Source organism: Erinaceus europaeus, chromosome 2, assembly GCF_950295315.1.
Source record: "Erinaceus europaeus chromosome 2, mEriEur2.1, whole genome shotgun sequence".
Classification (NCBI taxonomy): domain Eukaryota; kingdom Metazoa; phylum Chordata; class Mammalia; order Eulipotyphla; family Erinaceidae; genus Erinaceus; species Erinaceus europaeus.
In genome coordinates, this window is record NC_080163.1 from 162,404,865 (window position 1) to 162,429,507 (window position 24,643).

The window sequence follows — 24,643 nt, forward strand, 5'->3', positions numbered from 1 at the left end:
CACAGGCGGGTAACAGAGATGACCAGAGACACATGGCTGAGCTGAGAATGCAGTTTAATCTTTATTCACGAGCAGGCAAACATGTGCTCTCCTGTCTTTCTGCTCCACTGCTCCGGCACCAGAGAGGGACTCCCCAAACTAATCACCACACAGATCTGTCCTGCATCCTTCCCCTCCGGCGGCTGTGGCCAGAACTCCCGAAATCTGTAGGGGTTCCGGGGGCAGGGAGAAGAGGGCCCACAAAACTAGCAGGGGCCATACCACAATCTCCCAGAGGCGGGGGGGGGGGGTGAGACCAAAACCAATGTGAAGCATACAACAATTCCCCCTTTTCTTTTTAACTAAATGACCATAGTATCAGGGGTGTGGGGTGAACAGAAACCTATATCGTACAGGCATTTTTTTTTTAAAAAAGAAACTGGCACGAACATGGAGGAACATATAAGCAAGCAACAAGAACCAGTGTGCTGCCAAAGGAAGGCCTGAGGGGGACCTTTTTTTGCCTCTGGGGGGCATTACTTGCCTTGATGGGCATTTTCTAGCATGGGGGCGGGGAACAGCCTAGAGTCCCAAGGCATTCAGTCTTTGAGAAACCCAGCAGCATAAAGGGAAGATGCTAGTTTTGTGCAAAGTGTCCAAGAGGTGTACCAGTGAATCTGATAGACGTGCCAGTCCAAAGCAGATGTCCACCGAAGAATTGCCAGGGGGTGGAATGTTGTATGAGGAAGGTCAGCTGCTGGAATTCCACTTTTCTGTAGAGAACTTGACAGCTGAAATTTACTTACTATGAAACAAAACTTGTAGCAGGTTAGAAGTTTATCATAATTGATAACTCTATTACAATTGGAAGTCTTTTTTAGTATGATTTTAAGGTTGTTTAAAGTTTAAACAATAGAATGTGGAAAGGTAAACATAAGAAGCATGGAAAGAAAAAAGCCTCATGCATGAGAATCATTAGCATAACCATAGCACAATCTAACATTTCTAATTGAGAAGGAATTTGAGAGTTTTACATATCAATAAATCTATTTAACCTTTTGTTACACCCATTCAAGACGGAGACACATCCTAGGTGTGCGCAGGTTTTTTTTAGACTAACTTGGTTAAAATATATTGATTTTTAACTAATTTTTAACTCAGACTTTAAATGTAAGTCAATTTTACCTTTATGAGAACTATGTTGAAAACCTTTTTCATTTAACTCTGTCTGGTAAGAATATAGCCTTAAAGTTACATTTTTAACCTTAAAGTTAATGTTTGCCAAACTTTAAACACACACATAAACATGGTCTTTAATACACAAGGAGAGAAACCTTTGTTACGAAGACATGTCATTTTAAACACGAACTTAGATCTGTACTGTCTTAGCCATTCGGGGAGTGCGTTGTCTAGCGGTGGCCTCTTGCATAACTTCAGCTTCAGCAATTGTAGGTAGCAATCTCTGCATGAATCTCTGCATATTCTAGCTCATCTGCCTTCAGATCTGAGCTGGGGATCTCGGCCAGGGGGCCCAGTTTCAGCAGGGAGCCCGTGGTCTCCGGGTGGTCCGGGATCTGTCCAGACTTCATAGCAGGAGGGCAGGCGGGCCGGCCGTGCAGAAGGCGCAGGCCGAGGTGCCCCGGGGTGGCGGCCATGATGGGCTGCAGCCTTGCCTGCCATGCCTGCTGCCCTGCTCTCAGGGGCCGAGCAACATGGGAGGAGCCCACACCCAATGCCCCACGCCACACAGCGGAAAACCAGCTCATGTGGGCTGATGTTGGGCTCCTGCGGGCTGGCGTTGGGCTCCTGCAGGCTGGCGTTGGGCTCCTGCAGGCTGGCATTGGGCAGAAACCACAGAGTGGTCCAGAGATAAATGTTCCAGAAACAGCGAAATAGTCTCATGAAGAAAGGGCAGAGGCTTTTGGAGATCTCTTCACAAGCAGAAGAGAAGGCCATAGTGCATAGGTAGCCAAATTGTCACTTATCTGGGGGATGGGCAGGTCACATCCCACGTTGTAGGCGCCATATTTTGTTTTAATGGGCCTGGCTTCACAGGCGGGTAACAGAGATGACCAGAGACACACGGCTGAGCTGAGAATGCAGTTTAATCTTTATTCACAAGCAGGCAAACGTGTGCTCTCCTGTCTTTCTGCTCCGCTGCTCCGGTGGCAGAGAGGGACTCCCCAAACTAATCACCACACAGATCTGTCCTGCATCCTTCCCCTCCAGTGGCTGTGGCCAGAACTCTCCAAATCTGTAGGGGTTCCGGGGGCGGGGAGAAGAGTGCCCGCGAAACCTTCAGGGGCCATACCACAATCTCCCAGAGGCAGGGGGGAGGGTGAGACCAAAACCAATGTGAAGCATACAACAGGCTAAGACTCAATGTCTGTACCGCCCCTGGCATTAATCGATTTTCCTTTCCTTTTTTTGATATAGAAATAGAGAGGAGACACAGAGACACCTATAGTACTGATCCACTGCTCACAAAGTTTTCCACTCTCATCGCATAGGTGGGGACCAGGGGCTTGAATCTGGGTCTTTGTACATGGTAACAGGAGCACTCTACCAGGTGTGCTACTACCCAGACCCCTAGATGTGTTTCTTGTACCTATTACTATATATCAACTCACTCAAAGCTTGGTGGTTTAAATTAGTAAGTTACTAATTCTATGAATATACAGGTTGAACGGCTAGTTCTTTTGCTTCAGAGGTTGTCAACTAGAATGCTTGACTAGGTGGGAAGTCCACAATGACCTCATACATATGGCTATTACTTCATACTGACTAACTAGGGGTGCCTCTGCAGCTGTTTACTAGAGATGGGAGAGGGGCTCGTGACTTTCCTCCTGGCACGGTAATTAGACCCCAAGTAGGACTGTTTCATAAGAGCATGGGTTCCAAGGGGAAGCAAGTAGAGGATTCTTTCTGCTTGGAGGAAGAAGAATTGATCTTGGAAGAATTAAATTTTAATCTCAGAACCAAGATTTGGCCTTTGGAGTTCTGGACTATCACTTTTTTTTATTTTTAAGATTTTTATTAGTGACTTAATAATGATTCACAAGATTGTAAGATAACAGGGGTATAATTCCATACAATTATGACCACCAGTTCTGTGTTGGACTATCACTTCTACTGAACTCTATTAGTCTATGTGGTCAGCGTCAGCCAAGATTCTTGAGCAGCAAGCACATACAGGACAAGAAGGAAATGTTGAAGGCTACCTTTGGAAACTATCTGCTACACAAAGGGAGCAGAACAATGAGACCTCTAAATCCCCAGTCACTCCATGGCATTATATCAGTCTTTCTTTCCTTCTTTCCTCTCTTTTTTTAATAGGAGATTTGTGAAAGCAGACATTCTGCTTTATTTATTGCTCTATATCCCCAGTGATTACAACAATGCCCAGCATTTAAATGCTCAATAAATATATTTTGAACTGACTAGTTAAATAGGAAGTTGAACAGGCCAATACAGTTTCATGGAAGGAGTACGATTAAAGCTGGAATTTCTAGACAGGTAGATCTGGCAAGAACATGCTCTACAGACAAGATGATGAGACACAGTGATAGGTAAGGACAGTGAGATGCCTATTACTGCTTATGACAACACAATTGAACATAAGCCTCCTAACCTATGTTGTTGCCCAGGACTACAAACCACAAGTAACTCAGGAAGCATTCATTAGACCCGATGTGTGTGCAGCCCACAGGGAACATACAGAAGGAAGAGACTAAACTCTCACTAGCCCAACCCCTGAAACAGGACTTCCTTTGATCTTACTGGGTAGGCCAGTGATTCTTTCTCTCTCTCCCCCCCCCTCTTTCTAGATTTATTTTTTATTATTATTTTTATTTGATAGAGGCAAATTGAGAGGAAAAGGGAAGATAGAGAGAGAGAAATAAAGAGACAACTGCAGCACTGCTTCACCATTTGCAAAGCTTGGCCCCTGCTGGTGGGGGGAACCGGGTGCTTGAACCTGGTTCTTTGTGCATTATAACATGTGCGTTCAACCAGGTGCACCACCACACAGCCCCAGCTAGTGATTCTTTCTCTCTCTTTCCTTTTCTTTTTTTAAAGGAAGTTTTTTAAAATTTTATTATTATTATCTTTATTGAAAAGAGACAGAAATTGAGAGGGAAGTAGATGATAGAGAGGAAGAGACAGAGAGACACCTGCAGCAATGCTTTACCACTTGGGAAGCATTTGCTTTGCAGGTGGGGACCAGGGGCTTAAACCTGGTTCCTTGTCATTGTAAGGTGCACTCAACCAGGTACACCACCACCCAGCCCCCGGGCCAGTAATTCTCAATGACCCAGGTGACATTAGATTATATCTTGAGATGTTTTTGTTGTTGTCACACTGAAGCAGAGGTGCTAGTGCTATCTAGTAAGTAGAGATCTGAGATACTGTCAGACTTCCTATAATTCACAAGACAGGTTCCCACAACAAAGATTTAGCTGGCCCCAAATGTAACATTCTGCTGCAAAGGGTGATAGGAAGATGACTGTGAATTAGGAGCATCTAACAACTGACAGACAGCAAGCCCACCTAAGATAACTGAGCCTTAAAATAGCTTCTGCCAATACTATAATCATTTGAGTTAATGACAGAGGAATTTCAATAACATGGATAATATAAACACAAATAAATTATAATGAAAGAAAAATATAAGACAGCAGAAACATCAAGGCATTTTTTTTTTTAGCCAAGGAGAAACAAGTTTCTCTGGTTATGTTTTGTGTGTGTGTGTGTGTGTGTGTGTGTGTGTGTGTGTGTGTGTGTGTGTGTGTGTGTGTTTTCCACCCGTATTATTACTGGAGCTCAGTACCTGCACAATGATTGCACCATTCCTGGTGGATGACTATATATACTGAGGTAGAGAGACAGAGAGAGGAAGGCAGCTTTAGCACGCTCCATCACTGGCAAAACTTCCCTCCTGCATATGGGAACTAAGGGCTTAATCCAGGACCTGAGGCATAATAATGTGTGTACTCTACTAGGTGTGTGACCACCTGGTCTCAAACCTCTTTCACTATAATGTAGAGATTTGACTGCTAAAATGTCTCTCATATTTCACCTGTCTCCACTCTGACCTCCATGGTCCAAGCCATCATCCTCTCTGCTGGATCAATATCCCTGAATGCTCTTTCCAAGTCAACTCTATCCCCTTCAGTACTTCCTTCCTCTGGCAAGGGAGAGAGATCTTAGGGCACAAATTAAGTGATACATTTACTCCTTAAAAGCTTGGAAAGGGACTAGGTGGTGGTACACTTGGTTGAGTGCACATGTTATAATGCACAAGGACATGGTTTCGAGTCTGAACCTGTAAGGGGAAAGCTTTGCAAGTGGTAAAACAGTGCTGCAGGTGTCTGTCTCTCTCCCTCTCTATCGCCCCCTTCCCTCTCAATTTCTGTCTCTAGCCAATAAATAAATAAATATAATACAAAAAAAACTTAGGAAGACCTCTATTAGAAAAGAGATAACATTTCAGCTATTAATTTGCAGATGCTACCATGAAGCCAGCCTGACTTCCCTGGGCAGATGACCTCACCAACGTGTCCTGGAGCCTCACCTCCCCAGATCTCTGCCCCACTAGGGAAAGAGACAACTGGTAGTATGGATAGACCTGTCAATGCCCATATCCAGTGGAGAAGCAATTACAGAAGCCAGACCTTTTACCTTGTATACCCCATAATGATCCTGGTTCCATACTCCCAGAGGGTTAAAGAATAGGAAAGCTTCCAATGGAGGGGATAGAATACGGAACTCTGGTGGTGGGAATTGTGTGGAATTGTACCCTTTTTATCCTATGGTCTTTTCAATCATTATTAAATCAATGAGAGAGACAGACAGAGAGAGACAGAGAGAGAGAGAGAGAAGAGACCCAAAGTAAAGTCACTTGTGCTAAGGCCCATGTTCATCAACTAAGGCTTATTAGTTCACCTAATTGCAGTTTCAGCCTCTCTCAGGAATGTAATCTTAACCTGTCATTCTGGAACTTCTTGGTCAAAACACAAAGGAGATAATCCAGCTAGGAGACCCACCACAGGAAAAGTGATCTTTCTGGAATCCCAATTCCCTCTTTGTTTATCTTATTTCTTATTCATTTTCCTTTCACCTTTTATTTTTCTATAGTTTTCTAGAGCTCTGACTTACTAGGTGGGATACTACAATTCATGAATCTTTGAATAAAACTGACAGAAAATTTAAATTAGCTCATCTATTACTGGGTGGTGGCTCACCTGGTACAGCACATATGCTACCTTCTGTAATAACTAGAGTTCAAGCCCTCATTCTCCTCAGATTGGAGGGAAGTTTCACAAGCTGTGAAGTAGTGCTGTAAGTGCCTCTCCTCTTTGTCTCTCCACGTCTATCTCTGTCTCTCACTTTCTATAAAAAAATGTCCACCTACAACAATGGAGTCATTGTGCAGGCACCAAGGTCCAGTGATAATCCTGGTGGCAGAAAAATAAAATTTACTCAGCTAAATGCTTTAATAAGTGTATTTATTTATGAAATAGAAAGAACCAGGTGTTACTGTAACACATGTGGTGCCAGGATCAAACTCAGAACCTGGCCCTTGTAAGTCCTGCATTTTACCACTTCACTATTGTCCCAGTTGGAACTCTGCTTTTTAGACAGTTTCTGTTGTCTTGGCCTGCCAGGTTCCAGATGCAATTCCATCCTGGTAATCAGTACTTTTCGCCATCCAGCACACTTCAGCCAAGGAGGGCTGCATCCTGGTCTGCTTCCCATTCATGGAATGTTTCAAGCTCAATCCAAGCACTGCCCCAGGGAGCTGACAGTCTGACAACTTCTGGAGAGATCAGCAATCAGTCATCTTAAACGAGGACATGTAAAATAAGCCCTACTGCTATGAATGAGAGGTCATGGGCCACTCATGATCATGTAACAAGGGGATTGGGTCTAATTGGAGGCTGGTGAGTGAATTTTTTAAAATTATTTATTTACTTATTATTGGATAGAGATAGATAAATTGAGGGGGAAAGGTGGGGGAGATAGAGAGACAGAGAGACACCTGCAGCCCTGCTTAACCATTAATGAAGCCTTCCCCCTGCAGGTGGGGACCAGGGACTTGAACCTGGATTCTTGCGCACTGTGCTGTATGTGCTTAACCAGGTGTGCCACCACCTGGCCCCATGAATGAATTCTTAAACAAGTCACTTATAAATTCAGAGCTGATGGATAAGCAGGAGTTAGCTAAGTAAGAAAGAAATAGTGAGGAAGTCATATGTCATACAAATGCCTGAGCAGTGCAAACTCTGCCATGTGGTGAAGGAAGTAGAGCAGGAAAGAGATCTTGCCAAAACTGCAACCCAAGGAAAAAAAGTTTAGGTTATAGTGGCTAGAGAGATAGTTCAAAGCATATGATTTGCACACATGAGGTTCCAGATTAGATCCCTGGCACCAGATGTCACAAATCAGTGCTCTGACCTGCCTTCCTCTCTCTAAAAATAAGTATATGCTTTCCTATGAGTATAAGAAGACAGTATTTTAAGCTTTGCCATGTAGAGATGACAGCATTGATTTTTGTAAATAACTTTGTCCAACTTTTGAGCCACTGTAGCTCTTGAAAATTTAAGAGATAGCTTAGGAAGAATGGAGAAGCCTTTCTCAGTTCTCATAGGAAGAGATGATGATGATGGCTTGTCGATGAGGAAACTTGAACTGTTTGTCAAATGTATTATCATAAATGCACAAATGTATTTCTAGGGAGTCGGGCAGTAGCACAGAGGGTTAAGCGCACATAGCACAAAGCACAAGGACCGGCATAAGGATCCAGACTTGAGCCCCCGGCTCCCCACCTTCAGGGGAATCAAGTTGCTTCACAGGCAGTGAAGCAGGTCTGCAGGTGTCTATCTTTCTTTCCTCCTCTCTGTCTTCCCCTCCTCTCTCCATTTCTCTCTGTCCTAACAACAACAACAACTATGATGACAATAAAAAAAACAAGGACAACAAAAGGGAAAATAAATAAAATTTAAAAAAAACTTTAAAAAATGTATTTATAGCCCTCACTTGAATGCCCAGGTATTACTACACCAAAACCAAAGAAACCAGGCAGATATATTGATCTAGAAATGGCTCACTTGGAAGGTGGAGGTGAGCACTTTGAATCTGTTTATCATGCTGGTTGTGTGTGCCAAGAACATCATGCATACAAGTTTAGTTTTGACAGTGGCACAAGGCAAACACTAGGAGGATGGGTTGGGAGTCTCTTCTTGCTTACTATACATAAGGACAGAAAAGGCAGGTGGTTGCATATAAAAAATGTGTTGTCATTAATCATGTAGTGCCATTAGCACAGAGTCAGACTGCCTGGATGCAAACATCTAGCTTTACTCCTTCATTTACCAGCTTTCTGGAACAGTCTAGAACCTTTCTGCACTTCTATTTCCTCACCTTTATGCAATAATAATAATAATAATAAACAATAGCAGCTACTGTTGATGTTCTGGGAGACCAGTAAACTCTATCTCAACTCCTCCTGCATTCAGAACTGAGAAACAGAAGGTGTGAGACAAGCTGAGATCAAAATGTCATCTATATTACCCATCAAGCTGCACTGGAGGATGTGGCTGAGGTGAAAACACTTCAAGCAGTCACTGATGTGGTGGGCAAACTCAGATATGTCATCTCTAGGGGGAGGTCCCAGCCAGTGCTTATTCTTCCCAGAAAGTCATCAGTGCAGTAAAGGCAGCCCTCCTCTTGTCCTGGGGAAGTGTGAAGCAATAGAGGTTCCACATTCAGCCTTTCAAGGAAACAGTGTAGGAATTCACCCTCTCCAACATGGAAACATGAGAAGGGGCACTAAGCGATTTCCTTCAACTCAGTCTCAAGGGGGGTTGCTGTGGAGGATCTGACAAAACTCTAGGCAGAATGTCTGGAATATAGACGCTGCACAGGTCTTCTCCCCAGCATAAACTATCCTGGGTTGGTAGGCAACCAACCAACAAGGGAAGTTGTGGTTCAAAACTGCACAGAGTGGGGAGTTTTTTTAAAGGGGGATTTTTCCCTCCTTGTTCCCTACACTCAGGAAACCTTGAGAGTTCCCTAAAGGGAAATACTGACCAGATCTTAACTGGCATGTCTTCTAAACAGGGGGGGAAAACCCTTAAGCTGTATCTCCAATACACCAGCACTGTGATTTAGTAACACAGTGCAGTGACCCACCTTTTTAAAAATATTTATTTTATTTATTTATTCCCTTTTGTTGCCCTTGTAGTTTTATTGCTGTAGTTATTTTTGTTGTCATTGTTGTTGGATAGGACAGAGAGAAATGGAGAGAGGAGGGGAAGACAGAGAGGGGGAGAGAAAGATAGACACCTGTAGACCTGCTTCACCGCTTGTGAAGTGACTCCCCTGCAGCTGGGGAGCCGGGGGCTCGAACCGGGATCCTTACACAGGTCCTTGTGCTTTGCGCCACCTGTGCTTAACCTGCTGAGCTACAGTCTGACTCCCTCCTTTTTTTTTTTTTTTTTAATGGGTGCATGCTTACACTGCTTTTTGCTGGTTTAGGAAAGGCTTTGGGGGGGGTATGCTTTGATATGCTTCTCTTTTAAAAAATATTTTATTTATTATGGATAAAGACCGAAATTGAAAGTTACAAGAGAGATAGAGAGGGAAAGAGAAAAGAGAGATACCTGCAGCACTGCTTCACCACTTGTGAAGCTACTTTCCCCTGCAGGCGGGAGCCAGGGTTTGACCCCAGGTCCCTGGACATTGTAACATGTGCACTCTACTGGGGTGAGCCACTGCTCTATTATATACTTTTTTAAATGGCCTCTCTTCACCTTGCAATTAAGCAATTAAGAATCACTAGCCAGGAAGTCACTGTGAGCAAAGAGGAGCCATCCTGGGGAAAATCCAACTACTGAACAATAGCAACTCCATTTCAAGTGTGTGCAAGAAGTCAGGAAACAGCAAGTGTTGACTCACTCAAACTCTTGCTGCAAACTACCAGCAAGGTTACACTCACCAATTCCAGGGCATCTACCTGAAAGAAAGCTGAAGCTGCATGGACAAGGTGGGAAAAGCCCAAAGGAGCAGGAAGTTGTTGGTCTGTGAGCTTAGTGGTTCTCTTCCCTGTGCTGAGTCATCTCTTGGTGGAGCACAGGGAACCACACCTGCCTGAGTTTCTGAAGCATATGGAAAGCCCCAGCAACCAGGATCTATGGCTGGTTTTACCTTGGGTAATCCCTCTTACCAGGACTGGTCCTCCTTGGCATTTCCAACTGCAACATCTTTAGATCCCCTTCTTTCCTCTTTCAGGGGAAATCTATACAGATGGACGAGGGGGCTTCCAGGCCTACAAGTATAAAATGTTTGTATAATCCACACAAAGCTTTTCCATGAAAACAGAACCTTCAATGTATTGTTAATTTTGTAATAGCAAAGCTAGTATTAAAGGTGACTTAGGGTCTCCAAGTACTGCATTAAAGTTCACGATAAGATAAATTATTATTATCCCCATTTGTACACCATTTCTTGTTCCCTCCCAGAAGAAATCTTTCTTCTGACATTTTCTTAATTCTTGTTGTTTTCTTTGCTTTTCAATTCTCGATTATCATTCCCATATTCTTTTCTTCTCACTATCATTTTCTCCCTTGAAAGAACTAGGGAAAAGAAAGAAAAAGAAAATAGAAAATGTAGGGACTGGAGAGACAGTATGATGGTTATTCAAGACTTTCAGGCCTGAGGCTATAAAGTCCCAAGTTCAATTCCTGGCTTCTTTAATTAAAAAAAAAATGGAGGAGAAGATGATAAAAGAAATAGCAAAAAGAAAAGTTATGGGTAAACTGTGTGTTCTCTCCATGAAATTAAAATAAGATAGCAAAATGGCTATGCAAAGAGACTCTCACGCCTGAAGCTCTAAAGTCCCAGGTTAAATTCTTTTCACTATCAAAAGCTAGATAAGTGTGCTATGGCTTAAAAAAATACAGAAGGTTACTACCAAATCTTCAGTTAGTTTTGGGTCATCAAAATTCATCTGGATAGTTCCCTGCTTTGCCATATGCAGGCCATGGTTCAAGTTCAGCCTTCACTGCACTAAAGCAAGCTTTCAGTGCTGTGATCTCTTTTCACTTTCTGCCTTGCTCTCTTTATCCAAAGTAATAATAATAACAATAATAATAATACACAGACATGGAATACAGATTATAGAGTAGTTTTATTAGAAAGCTAAGGGGGGTAGATAGCATAATAGTTATGCAAAGAGGCTCTTGTGCCTGGGGCTTCGAAGTCCCAGATTCAATGTCCCGCACCACCATAAACCAGAGCTGAGCAGGGTCTGGTATAGGCAGATAAATAAGTAAACAAACAAATAAATGAAATCTAGGGGTAGGCAAAGTTAGAACAGAATACTAGTTAGTAGCCACCTCTCTAAATAGGAACAATAGTGGGCCTATGTGCCAGGTGTGATTAAACAGACATTTGGAATAGTTGAAATAGTTGGATTGCTTTAGTTGAATTCTCCTTCGGCACCAGAAACCCGGCAACTGCAGTGACGTCGACTTCCGTCGTCTTTCTCCCCCCGCCTTTTCCTGCCGGCGAGCCTCAATGACGGCAGCGGGTGGTGCGCATGCGCGTCGCCAAGTCCCGGCTGGCAGTGGTGCTGGGGCGGAGGGGTGCTGTGCCCGCAGTTGCCAGGCTGCGGCGGCCGCGGCGGGATGGTGTAGCCGGACGTGCGAGCCGGCGGCGGGGCGCGGGCGGGGCCGAGAGGCCTGCAGGGCCGACGCCGCCCGACGGATTCGAGTGCAGGGCAGCACGCTGAGGGGGCGGCGCTGCCTCCAGCCCCCGGCCCCGCGGCGGGAGGCCGCGCCCGCCATGGCGGCCCGGGCGGTGCTGGACGAATTCACGGCACCCGCCGAGAAGGCGGCGCTGCTGGAGCGGAGCCGCGGCCGCATCGAGGGCCTGTTCGGTGTCAGCCTGGCGGTGCTGGGCGCGCTCGGGTCAGAGGAGCCGCTGCCTGCGCGCATCTGGCTGCAGCTGCAGGGAAAGCAGGAGGCGGTGCACAGCGCCAAGGTGAGTGTGGCCGGCGCCCCCGCGCGGGGCCCACCGCCCGAGCCGCGTCCTCTGGGTCCCCGGGCGCCCCACCCCCTTCCTCCAGCCCAGCCCTCCCCCGGGTGACCCTGGTGGAGCGGTTGCAACCCGGGATTTCCTCAGTTTCCCCGTCTGCACCGCGGCGCAGGCGAAGACACCGGGTTTGCGCCGTCGCGGACGTCGGGGAGGAGGAAGGAGCGTCTGAGGCGCCGAGCGCGGCGGCTGAGCCCCCGGGATGCGGCGTCCGACCACCCGCCATGACCCCTGTCTGCAGCACCGCCGCTCAGCCCCAGGCCTCCGCTGCAGGGGTTCAGGCCTGGGGGAGGGGGTGGGGGGCTGGGAACGTGGGATCTCAGACCCTTTCTTAGAATCGTACCAAACCATATAGTACTAAATACTCCGGGTTTGTCGAGGGTGTTGAATGGTAATGCTCGAATAGCATCGCCCCTTGAGTTGATAGGCACAGCTAATATTCATTCACTATATGGCTATAACACGAGTTGACGCGTTGCTAAATTCTTCATAGAGATTATCTAATGCCGCCATAAAGAAATCCTCTTTTTCGCCTTCTCTCTCTGAGACTTATTTGTTTAATGAGAAACAGGCCAGACCAACCTTGTCATATGGGATGGAGAAGGAGGGGTGCTTCACGCAAAGGAGTAATGCGTTGTACCCGCTGAGCCACCACCAGAGACTGCTTGTACATTCGTGTGTGTGTGTGTGTGTGTGTGTGTGTGTCAGCGTGTCAGTCAGTCCCTCTGTCTCCTATCTCTGTCCAGCTGTGTGTGTATGAGTGTGTGTGTGTGTGTGTGTGTCAACGTGTCAGTCAGTCCCTCTGTCTCCTATCTCTGTCCAGTTGTGTGTGTGAGTGTGTGTGTGTGCCCATCCATCCCTCTGTCTCCTATGTCTCTCCAGCTGTGTGTGTGTGTCAACGTGTTAGTCCGTCCCTCTGTCTCCTATCTCTGTCCAGTTGTGTGTGTGTGTGTGCCCATCCCTCTGTCTCTCTGTCTCCTATGTCTCTCCAGGTGTGTGTGTGTGTGTGTGTGTGTGTGTGTGTGTGTGTCAGCCCTTCCCTCTGTCTCCTATCTCTCTCCAGCTGGGGAAACTGAAACTAAAACTAGGTGATTCGCTTTCTCTAGATCAGTATTTACAGACCTGTGCCTGCACTCCCCAAGCCAGAAACACAGTCACCTCTCCATCTCAACTAACCCCTTGGGCGAGCCAGGACTGTTTTCAGAATTCTTCTTTTTGATAAATGCCTCCCAAATCATGAGTTCTACCCAGGATGCCCTTTGGGGGGCGTCCTACTTCAGAAATGTCACAATAGTCTTGAAATCAACTGCGATTCCCGACTTAATTAATAGCTTTTGAAAGAAAATCTTAATGGTTGCTTTTATCATGTCCTAGAGGAGCTAGGACACTTAACTGTATGAGTTATCTCCACAGTTTAACTTAAATAGCATAGACGTTTCGGTTGGGAAACTGGTACCAGTGTGACTCAACTGGTAGAGTGACAAACTCTCATGCCTGAGGTTCCTGGATCCATCTTGGGACTGTGCTGGAGGGTATGGTCTGTCCTCTTATCTGTCTTGACTTCTCTCTCTACTCTCTGCCTCATAATGAAACAAAAAATAAATTTTTAAAAAAGTCGCTTGGATGGTGAATCAAGTTTGCTTCCCTGTTACTAATTTTCTTTTTCTTTTTTTAAGATATTATTTTATGAGAAAGATAGGAGGAGAGGAAGAAAGAACCAGACATCACTCTGGCACATGTGCTGCTGGGGATGGAACTTGTGACCTCATGCTTGAGGGTCCAAAGCTTTATCACTGTGCCACCTCCTGGACCACCCTGTTCTTGATTTTTTAAACCAGTTATATCATTTCAGATCACTGGTCTAGATTCTTCCCAATCCTCTCCTTTTTGTTTCTTTCTCCCTGGCAATTTCTTCCCACTAATTTGACATCATGAAATCTTATTCTGAAAGTTTTGTATACATTTATTCCACTCCTTTATCTTAGCTGTGATGAAAATGATACCTTTTTTCTTTTTCTTAAGTGTTTATTTCTCCCTTCATTTTCTTCACTCCATTCCTCCCTCCCTGACATGACTTGTTTTAGATTGGTCTTCTCACAGAGTTTTTCTGCCCTGCTACCTACTAGGTCCTCCTTTTGCCTGTCTCATTCATTCTATCCCAGTTCTCTACTATAGTAACTCTTAAACTTCTGCTGGAGCCCAAGGAGTCTCGTTTTTTGCTAGACCTTCTTCCAATTTAGCTTTATTCAAGATTCAGCAAGGCCTAAAAGTGCATCATTTACTCTACAGAAAAACCCTAGCTGATTCTCCTAACTCCAGTTCCCTTGCCCAGTTCTGCCACAGTTTAGCATAAGCTAATTGGAAAAGGTGTGCCTTACAATATCTTGGTAGTATGTGTCAGCTGCCTGTTTATCTTTGTGGTATGTTACTCATAACCCAACCTTCCCACCTGTAAGAAGTATTTCCTTTTCAACTCTGAGACTCATAGTTGAGTTAAATACACACTTAAAACCTTTCTTTTTAAAAACATTTTTTTATTTATTAATGAGAAAGATTGGAGGACACAGAGAGAGAAAGAACCAGACATCTTTCTGGTACATGTACTGCCTGGGATCTAACTCAGGACCTCATGCTTGAGAGTCCAATGCTTTATCCATTCACTGCGCCACCTCCCAGACTACCTTAAAACCTTTCTATTGTGGGGGTCGGGCGGTGGTGCAGTGGGTTGAGGGCACATGGCGCAAAGCGCAAGGACCGGCGTGGTGATCCCGGTTTGAGCCCCTGGCTCCCCACCTGCAGGGGAGTGGCTTCATAGGTGGTGAAGCAGGTCTGCAGGTGTCTATCTTTCTCTCCCCCTCTCTGTCTTCCCCTCCTCTCTCCATTTCTCTGTCCTGTCCAACAAGGAACAACATCAACAATGGTAATGATGATGACCACAACGAGGCTGCAACAACAAGGGCAACAAAAAGGGGGGAAAAGATGGCCTCCAGGAGCGGTGGATTCATGGTGCAGGCACCGAGCCCAGCAATAACCCTGGAGGAAAAAAAAAAAACACCTTTCTATTGTCTGAATTAATTTTGGGATTTGTTGTACTCTTTTTTTTTTTTTTAAAGCTATTTAAGAACTTTTTGGGGGGAAGAGGATGTTTAAGGGATTGCTAAGTATTAAACCCGGATGCCATATATACAAAACAAGAACTCTAATGCTGCATATTTGGCCCTGGAAAGCAAGACTTAACATTTACTGTTTCAAGTTAAGATTGGAGAATAGGGTTTGCCAGAATATTTAGAGCAGAGTTTTTCATCAGTGGGAGGTGTGGCTCTATGAGAGCACTCACAGGGTTTGCACTTTTGAGGCCGCAGGTTTCTTCTCTGGCATTGCATATGACAGAGTGATACTCTGGTGTGTGTCTCTCATGAGATAAATACTTTTTAATAATTTTCACTAGCTAGTAGAGTCTCTAATTAGAATAAAATGAAGTCAGCTGTTTTCTTGCTTTTGAACTGTTAATTTAAACGTTTCTCTTTGTCAGATTGCTGGAATGAAAGTATGGAAGTTTAGTTTGGGTAGAGAGCAGTAAAACTAGGCTGCTAGTAGAAGGGTATTACATCCTGAGAGGTAAAAAATAAAAGCCACATTCTCTGTCTTAATGGCCTCTTTTGTCAAAGGGTAATTTATTGGAAATAAAAACAAACAGTTGAACCTGAATTAGAGGAGCTGGAAAGTGTCCTAAGTGGAGGTTGTGTAAAGAGACCTAGAAGTCAGAAAATACTTGGAATGTCAGAGTAGAAGTGCCATAGTGAGACGCATGCCTCAAAGGACTCAAATGTCAGACCAAGGTCATTAGACTTTATTTAAAGTGTTTTAAGTGAGGATTTTGGAAGGGACAGGATTTGCTTGAAACTGTATTGGGGGGGAGGGGAAGATGACAGAATGGTTACAAAGTAAGGTTCTCATGCTTGAGGCTCCATTGTCCACAAAGTTCAGTCTTCTGTACCACCATAAAAAAAAAAAAAAAAAAAAAAGATGAACAGGAGTCTATTAAAAAAAAAAAAAAGGAAGGGGGGGAGGAGAAAGAGAAGGAAAGGGGGAGTGGTAGAAAGAGAGGAGAGACTATTTGGAGCTTGGAAAACCTGACTATTCCAAGCAAGAGCAGGTCATGGTAGTCAAGGTTTTCACTGGACTTAGCACCAGAGTTAGATACTGGAAGCTCTAATGGTAGAAGAGATAGTGGGTATGTTTTACCTGTCAGAGTGGCAAGTCCATGTAGCTGACATTTAAAGAAAATGTATTATTAAAAAGTACATGAACTTTCCTCTTGACCCTAAGGAAGCAATACTAGTAGAGGAGACAAATGTGGAAACAGTATGGTATAGAGCATTTAAGAGTTAAAGTTTGTGCAAGGTGTTATATATAAGTCAGTGGCAGCCTGCCTTATGGAAACAGAGAAGGCTGAAGATTGACTTTTGAGAGGAGGTGGAGGTCTTGACTAGGTGTTAACCTTTTCCAGAGATTAAAGACTGCAAGGCAGAGGTGGGATTCTTGGAGTCTGTCTGTGACAGGAAGGCAGCAGGCTGAGATGATCTCAGCCCTGGGGAGTGAAAAGATTTAGAACTCTTCTTCTAGATCAAAGAGCCATGAAATCAGAATGCTCTTTGGGGTCAGGTGGGGGACACTGAGAGGAATGTGACTGGCTGTTAAGGAGAAACTGCTGAACTAAATGGCTGGTTCCCTATCAGAGAGAACGAATGCCCAGGCTTGGTAATATGCACTTGCACAGTATGGATCCAGGTTTCCTAGCACCACAATACCAGAGTAATACTCTGGTGTTTTCTCTCTCTCTTTTTTTTTTTTGGATGGAAAACACCTTTGGACAGAAGTCACAGCCAGGGAAAGTTACCATGATCCAGAAATGTTTAAGTATGTGAGGGTTTTTCCCACTGTGAAAAAGAGAACAACACACATGGACTAAGGAAATCCAAGGTGCCATTTGAGCAAGCCAAAGTGGAACCTAGAAAATGGCTAGGACAACTCCAAAATACACAAGACATCATTTCTACTTTCAGTGAACTAACTGCCCTGGAATGGTTCAGACTGGAGAACAGGAAGCATATGAAGGCAGAAGGGGTTGAGTGAAGAATAAAAGAAGATGCAAGACCTTAGCAGAGAGGAGAAAGTAAGGGTTAAAGAAAGTGCATTTAAGGTAGAAATGACTTATGAATGCATCAACATCAGAATGTTGAAATGGACCATCTGTTCTTTTATTTCCTTTTCTCTTAGGAAAATGGCTTATACCTGGTTTCATGAATAAACTCTTAATTAAATCAAGGAAATAATACATAGATTTTAAACTGGGTAATGGCAAAGGGTTTTTGTTTTGATTTTACCAGAAAACAAATTGGTGGCCCTTTGCATCTCTTGGAATGATATTGTTAAATATTTTATTTACTTATTTATTTATTCTCTTTTGTTGCTCTTGTTTTATTGTCATTTATTATTGTCGTTGTTATTGATGTCATTGTTGTTATTGATGTCATCGTTGTTGGGTAGGACAGAGAGAAATGGAGAGAAGAGGGGGCGACAGAGTGGGGGAGAGAAAGACACCTGCAGACCTGCTTCACCACCTGTGAAGTGACTTCCCTGCAGGTGGGGAGCTGGGGGCTTGAACCGGGATCCTTAACACCGGTCCTTGCATTTTGCACCACCTCTGCTCTTAACCTGCTATACTACCGCCTGACTCCCTAGAATGATATTTTTAACTTACTGTGGTTGTAGAAATCTTCTTCTTAAGAAACAGTGATTTCTTTATTTTCTTTTTATGGTTGATATGCTGGGGATATACCAGAATGTTGAAATAAAGGATAATCACACTGATTATTCTAGGTTCAAAGTGATTGCTCATGACTGTATTTTCTGCTTCCCCTTTTGTTTACTGTAATGCTTTAATTGAATCAAGAGCAGCATTTTGTGTTAGCTTTTACTTTTACTTTATTTATTTTATTTAAGAAAGGATTAATTAAAAAAACCATAAGGTAGGAGGGGTACAACTCCAAACAATTCCCACCACCCAATCTCTATAACCCACCCCTCCCATGATAGCTTTCCCATTCTCTAGCCCTCTGGGAGCATGGACCCAGGGTCATTGAGGGTTGCAGAAGGTAGAAGGTCTGGCTTCTATAATTGCTTCCCCGCTGAACATGGGCGTTGACTGGTCGGTCCATACTCACAGTCTGCCTCTCTCTTTCCCTAGTAGGGTGTGTCTCTGGGGAAGCTGAGCTCCAGGACACATTGGTGGGGTCTTCAATCCAGGGAAGCCTGGCCAGCATCCTGGTGGCATCTGGAACCCGAGTAATGAAGCTGAAGGGTTGTCATTCCACACGTGAAGTCTCTGGACACAGTCTGAGGTGAAGCATGTTGAGGTGGCAATCGTTGCGTTGGTTAGGTTGTGATCGGCGGATGCAATATTATTTGGTATGGATTGGGAGACGCATACGGGAAAGTGGGCCCTATCCAAGGGTTCCAGGACTGGGGGAAGTAGGGGCTCTATAGTGGAGATGTGAGGTTCCTGCCGTCTTAGGGTTCAAAAAGACAATCGATAGTTAATGTTATCATCACATTATTTGGTAATTGGGTTAACTTTGAAAAGTCCTTTTGTTATGGTTTGCTGTACAGTATCCAGTATCTTGTATATAGCTGTGCTATTGGATGCTTCTAATCTACTTGGTCTAGGCTTTTGAGAGAGCCCACATATCAAATACACAGCCTATATATTAAAAAGATTCAGTTTGTGTTTTGAAAAACTTTGAGACATACAATTGATTTTCCCCCTCATATTAATCAACTACTGATTTATATGTCTACATTTTGCTAGGAGTGTACATAAACACCATTCCCACCACCAAAAGACTGTGACCCATCCCTCCCGCCCACTCCCACCCCCCACTGGCCCAGGAAGCTGCATGTCTACCCCTCACCACTGGGTTTTTACTTTGGTGCCCTACTTACAATTTGATCAGGTCCTGCTTTTAGTTTCCCTTTCAGATCTTCTTACTCAACTTCTGTTGATGAGTGGGATCATCCCATACTCATCTTTATCTTTCTGACTTAGCTCACTTAACATAATTCCTTCTAGCTCTGTCCAAGATGGGTCAGAGAAAGTGGGTTCATTGTTCTTGATAGCTGCATAGTATTCCATTGTGTATATATTACCACAGCTTTCTCAGCCACTCATCTGTTGTTGGGCACCTGGGTTGCTTCCAGGTTTTAGCTATTATGAATTGTGCTGCTATGAACATAGGAGTACACACCTCTTTTTGGTTGGGTGTTATGGAGTCCTTGGGGTATAACCCCAGGAGAAGAATTACTGGATAATATGGAAGGTCCATGTCTAGCCTTCTGAGAGTTTTCCAGACTGCTCTCCACAGAGGCTGTACCAATTTACATTCCCACCAGCAATGTAAAAGGGTTCCTCTGTCCCCACATCCTCTCCAGCATTTGTTGCTGCTGTCCTTTTTGATGTATGCCATTCTTACAGGAGTGAGGTGGTATCTTAGTGTTGTCTTACTTTGCATTTCTCTGACAATCAGTGACCTAGAGCAGTTTTTCATATGTTTGTTAGCCTTTTGGATCTCCTCTGAGGTGAATGTTTTGTTCATATCCTCTGCCCATTTTTGGATGGGGTCATTTGCTTTTTTGTGGCTAAGTTTGCTGAGCTCTTTATATATTTTGGTGATTAGTTTCTTGTCTGATGTCTGGCATGTGAAGATCTTCTCCCATTCTGTGAGGGGTCTCTCTGTTTGTTTAATAGTTTCTTTGGATGTGCAGAAGCTTTTCAATTTGATGTAGTCCCATTGGTTTGTTTCTGCTTTCGTCTTCCTTGCAATTGGGTTTGATTCATCAAAGATGTCCTTGAGGTGTAGGTGGGAAACTGTTTTACCAATGTTTTCCTCTAAGTATTTGATTGTTTCTGGTCTGACATCTAGGTCTTTGATCCATTTGGAGTTGATTTTTGTTTCTGGTGAGATAAAGTGGTTCAATTTCATTCTTCTGCATGTTACAACCCAGTTTTCCCAGCACCATTTATTGAAGAGAGCCTCCTTTTTCCATTTAACCCTTATCAAAGATTAGATGTCCATAGGTGTTGGGATTTATTTCTGGGCTTTCAATTCTGTTCCACTGGTCTGTGTGCCTATTTTTGTTCCAGTACCATGCTCTTTTGATGATGATGGCTTTATAATATAGTTTAAGGTCTGGGAGTGTGATGCCTCCATTTCTGTTTCTTTTCCTCAAGATGGTTTTGGCAATTCTAGGTGTTTTTACTTTTTTTTTTTTTTTTTACTAAATTAGTATAATTGTATAAAGTCAGTCTTGCATTTCAAAAACTTGTGGGGCAGGAAGAATTCTTACAATAAGTAATTAATTAAAGATTTTTTTTGAAATCAGTTCTTTCATATGGAAACTACATAAAAATTTTTTGAAGAAATTAAAATACTTAAAAAATTTTTTATTATTATTTATTTTCCCTTTTGTTGCCCTTGTTTTGTTGTTGTAGTTATTGTTGTTGATGTCGTCGGTGTTGGACAGGACAAAGAGAAATAGAGAGAGGAGGGGAAGACAGAGGGGGAGAGAAAGACACCTGCAGACTTGGTTCACTGCGTGTGAAGCGACTCCCTTGCAGGTGGGGAGCTGGGGGCTAGAATCGGGATCCTTACACTGGGCCTTGCGCTTTGCGCCACGTGCGCTTAAAAATTAAAATACTTTCAGCTGTTACCCCTTTAAGAGTTTTCTTTCAACTCAGGGAAAGTTTTGTTCTTAGTGTTGACCAAATTCATAACTTCATAAGTTGATTACAGTTGTGTGAATTCACATAGAGTTGTTTTGCATAAGATTTGATTGTGCTTCCATCAGGACCCAGAGAGAAGAAAAAAAGGAAGGGCATTCCTTTTATAGTAATAGGTGTAGGTGTGATTTAGAAAGGAAGAGAAGGTCAGGACCATTAAGGGGGGGGATATATATAAAAATTTAGACAGATAGATATAGAAACAATAGTTAACCCATATCTGCAACTTGAGAGAACTACTGTGGAGGGAATGGGATACAGAATTCTGGTGGTGGGAATGGTGTGGAATTATACCCCTGTGATTTTATAATTTTAGAATTCAAAACTAAGCTACTAATAAAATTTTAAAAATAATAATAATAATAATAAGATTTGGTTGTGCTTGTGGTATCTTATGATTGAAACTTCCTCTCTACTAACTATATGGGGTCTTTACTCTTGAACCAATTTAATGTATTTAGTTCAAAATATGTTTGTAATCAACCCTAATATTTTTGAAGTAAAGATAACGAAGTTACCACTTTGTTATAGTAGATTAGTGGCATGATGCATCTTTGTCAGGGTACAGTAATAGAAGCCTAAACAAAGTAGGTGTATAATTTTCTCTCACTTAAGTGTAAGGAAACAGCAGTCCAGGTCTGAGTAGTAGTTAGGAACTTTGCAAGTGAAAATCTCTACAGATACCTGTGCCTCACAGTCACTAACTTTACTGCAGCTCCAGTCATCAGGTTTCTGTTTCAAGAAGGAAGGAGGAAGGGGAAAAGCAGCAACACCTTTATTTTAAATTAAAAAAAAAAGTCAACCAACTTTTCCTTCCCTTTGGTCACAGCTATCGTGTAACTGATACTAATAGCAAAATAAGCTTTCTTAGAAGTTCTCTTTTGGTGGCTGGGCAGTGGCATACCTTATTAAGCACACATGTTCCCATGCACAAGGACCTGGGTTCAAGCCACCAGTCCTCAATTGTAGGGAGAAAGCTTCACAAGCAGTGAAGCAGTGAGTGCTGTAGGTGTTTCACTTCTTCCACCACCTCTGTCTCCCCCGTTCCCTCTCTATTTCTGTCTTTCTCTATCCAATAAAATAGAAATTAATAAAATATAATTTCAAAAGAAAAAAACTTTAAAAAAGAGAAGAACATTCTGTTTTTACTAGCTGTTTGGATTGCATAGAAAAAAGTACATCAAGATTTTTCTGCTGATCCAATACATTGCTGCCCTGAGTACAATCCAAGTTGTTACTTAAGAGGGAGAGATGGTAATAATAGATAAGATTGGCACATCATATTACTTATGTTTAAGATACATGTTGAGGGCAGAGGAGGCAGCACAATGGTTATGCAAACAGACTCTCATGTTTGAGGCTCCAAGGTATCAGGTTCAGTCCTCTGTACTGCCATAAGCCAGAGCTGAGCAGTGTTCTGTTGAACAAAATAAAATTTAAAAAAGGTACATCTTGATTCCCAAGTGTTTCATAAGTGTTTTTTTTGCATGGGTGCTACTTGCTTTTAGTTTTTTTTTTTTTTAGTAAAATGTAATTCCTAAAGATAGAAAGTGAGCACACATCTAATTATTTGACTCCCTTATTGAAGGAACCAGCTGAGTAGGAAAACTGGTCAAGGAGCATCAGAGAAAGTGACTGTCAGCAGAGAACTAATGCATGGCTTCTGTGCAAGGATGACAGGCAAATTCGTGAAGTGTTGCATATTTTTAAAATTAAAAAAAAAAAGAAAGTGACTATCAGTACTGGAAAAGAATGTTGAAATAAATTGCTTAGATTAAATATAAAAGTATTTCTATGGGTTAATGAAGCCATAGCTTTGTGGTTACATTTACACAAAACAGAAATCATCTGTGTCTTTACAGTACAAAAACCTGCAAGATGAATTTCACAGACTGTATGTATATAAATAGTATATCAGACAAAATGTACATTATTCTAGAGATGCATTAGCAAAGCTTTCTCCAAAGACCCAGATAGTGAATACTTTAGATTTTGTGGACCATATACAAGGTCTCTAGCTCAGCTTCTTTTTTTTTTTAAATATTTATTTTATTTATTTATTCCCTTTTGTTGCCTTTGTTGTTTTATTGTTGTAGTTATTATTGTTGTTGTCGTTGTTGGATAGGACAGAGAGAAATGGAAAGAGGAGGGGAAGACAGAGAGGGGGAGAGAAAGACAGACACCTGCAGACCTGCTTCACCACCTGTGAAGCGACTCCCCTGCAGGTGGGGAGCCGGGGTTCGAACCGGGATCCTTACGCCGGTCCTTGTGCTTTGCGCCACCTGCGCTTAACCTGCTGCGCTACAGCCCGACTCCCTTCTTTTTGTTTTTTATAACTTTATAATGTCCTAGGGACAGAAAATAATCTGAAAGCTAGATTTGCATTTCTACTATGATAGTCACTAGTACATGTGACCTTTAATTACAATTTTTTTATAATTTATTTATTTATTACTAGATAGAGACACAAATTGAGAGGGGAGGAAGAGATACAGATGGAGAGAGACAGAGGGGCACCTGCAGCCTGCTTCACCACTTGTGAAGCTTTCCCTCTGCAGGTGGGGACTTGGGGCTTGAACCTGGCTCCTTGCACATTGTAATGTGAATGCTTAACTAAGTGCAATGCAACCTGGTCCCTTAATTAAAATTTAATGATAGTTAGTACTCAGTTCCTCAGTTATAGTCCAGATGTTCAATGTCCATATGTGTCTAGTGGCTAACAATTTGGACACTGTAGATTTAGAACATTTGTATCATTGTAGAAAGTTCTGTTGAACAGTCATGCCCTAAATATGACATAATCCATGATTTGACAACAAGATAATTTTCTAATATGACATTGAAAGAATGTGCAGCTGTTCTTTTACCTTTCTATCAAAGTAACTATAATATTTTTAAATGTGCTTTTTGTAATCGTAAGAATTTTCCAAGGGGATAACTCTAATGCATGTGTTGGCACACACAAAAAACTGATTTCACTGTATTCGGAGTATGGCAGGAGATATTAGCAACAAGGAAGTATAGAGAATTAACCTTTCTGAAAATCCCATAAGGAATCTTCATTGAATTTAATAGCTGTGTTTGATTAGCTGCTTTTTAATTTTTGAGTCTTCTTTTTTATTTCTAATTTTGTAAGTTATTTGTTTATTTTTATAAAAAGGAAACATTGACAAAAACCATAGGATAAGAGGGGTACAACGCCACACAGTTTCCACCACCAGAACTCCGTATTCCATCCCCTCCCCTGATAGCGTCCCTATTTATCCCTCTGGGAGTATGGACCCAGGGTCATTATGGAGTGCAGAAGGTGGAAGGTCTGGCTTCTGTAATTGCTTCCCCGCTGAACATGGGTGTTGACAGGTCGATCCAAAATCTCAGCCTGTCTCTAGTGGGGTGGGGTTCTGGGGAATTGGGGCTCCAGGACACAGTAGTGGATTGTCTGTCCTGGGAAGTCAGGTTGGCATCATGGTAGCATCTGGAACCTGGTGGATGAAAAGAGATTTAACATATATTTTAGTTATATTCCAAAGGACCTGTAACTATACTAGTTTTTTTTTCCCCCCTGAGCCTAAAACCTGATATTTTTTTTGAGTCTTCTAAAGTTAGGAAATCTCCAAAAAGTCAAGAAGATAATCTTTCCATACTTTACCTATAGTATTTATCATTAGATGAGTTTATTTCCCCACATGGCTACTAAAATTGCTTTAAAAAAAAAAAACTGGTCTGCCAGGA

General features: G+C 42.8%; 1 protein-coding gene and 1 long non-coding RNA gene across 2 annotated transcripts in view; one reads left to right on the forward strand and one right to left on the reverse strand.

Moving 5' to 3' along the window:
• Positions 1 to 6,468: 6,468 nt before the first annotated feature.
• On the reverse strand, positions 6,469 to 11,585 carry LOC132536774 (uncharacterized). The gene is made up of 3 exons (XR_009548299.1): positions 11,482 to 11,585; positions 10,205 to 10,306; positions 6,469 to 6,796 (listed from the first exon to the last, which is right to left on the reverse strand). It is a non-coding gene; the product is annotated as an uncharacterized LOC132536774 (long non-coding RNA).
• The window catches only part of N4BP1 (NEDD4 binding protein 1), a 60,796-nt gene continuing 47,708 nt past the window's right edge, over positions 11,556 to 24,643 (forward strand). Inside the window, exon 1 of the mRNA XM_007533675.3 lies at positions 11,556 to 12,021. Within this exon, the coding sequence (XP_007533737.2) occupies positions 11,557 to 12,021 (465 nt within the window). The 5' untranslated portion in view covers position 11,556. The remainder of the gene's footprint in view (positions 12,022 to 24,643) is intronic.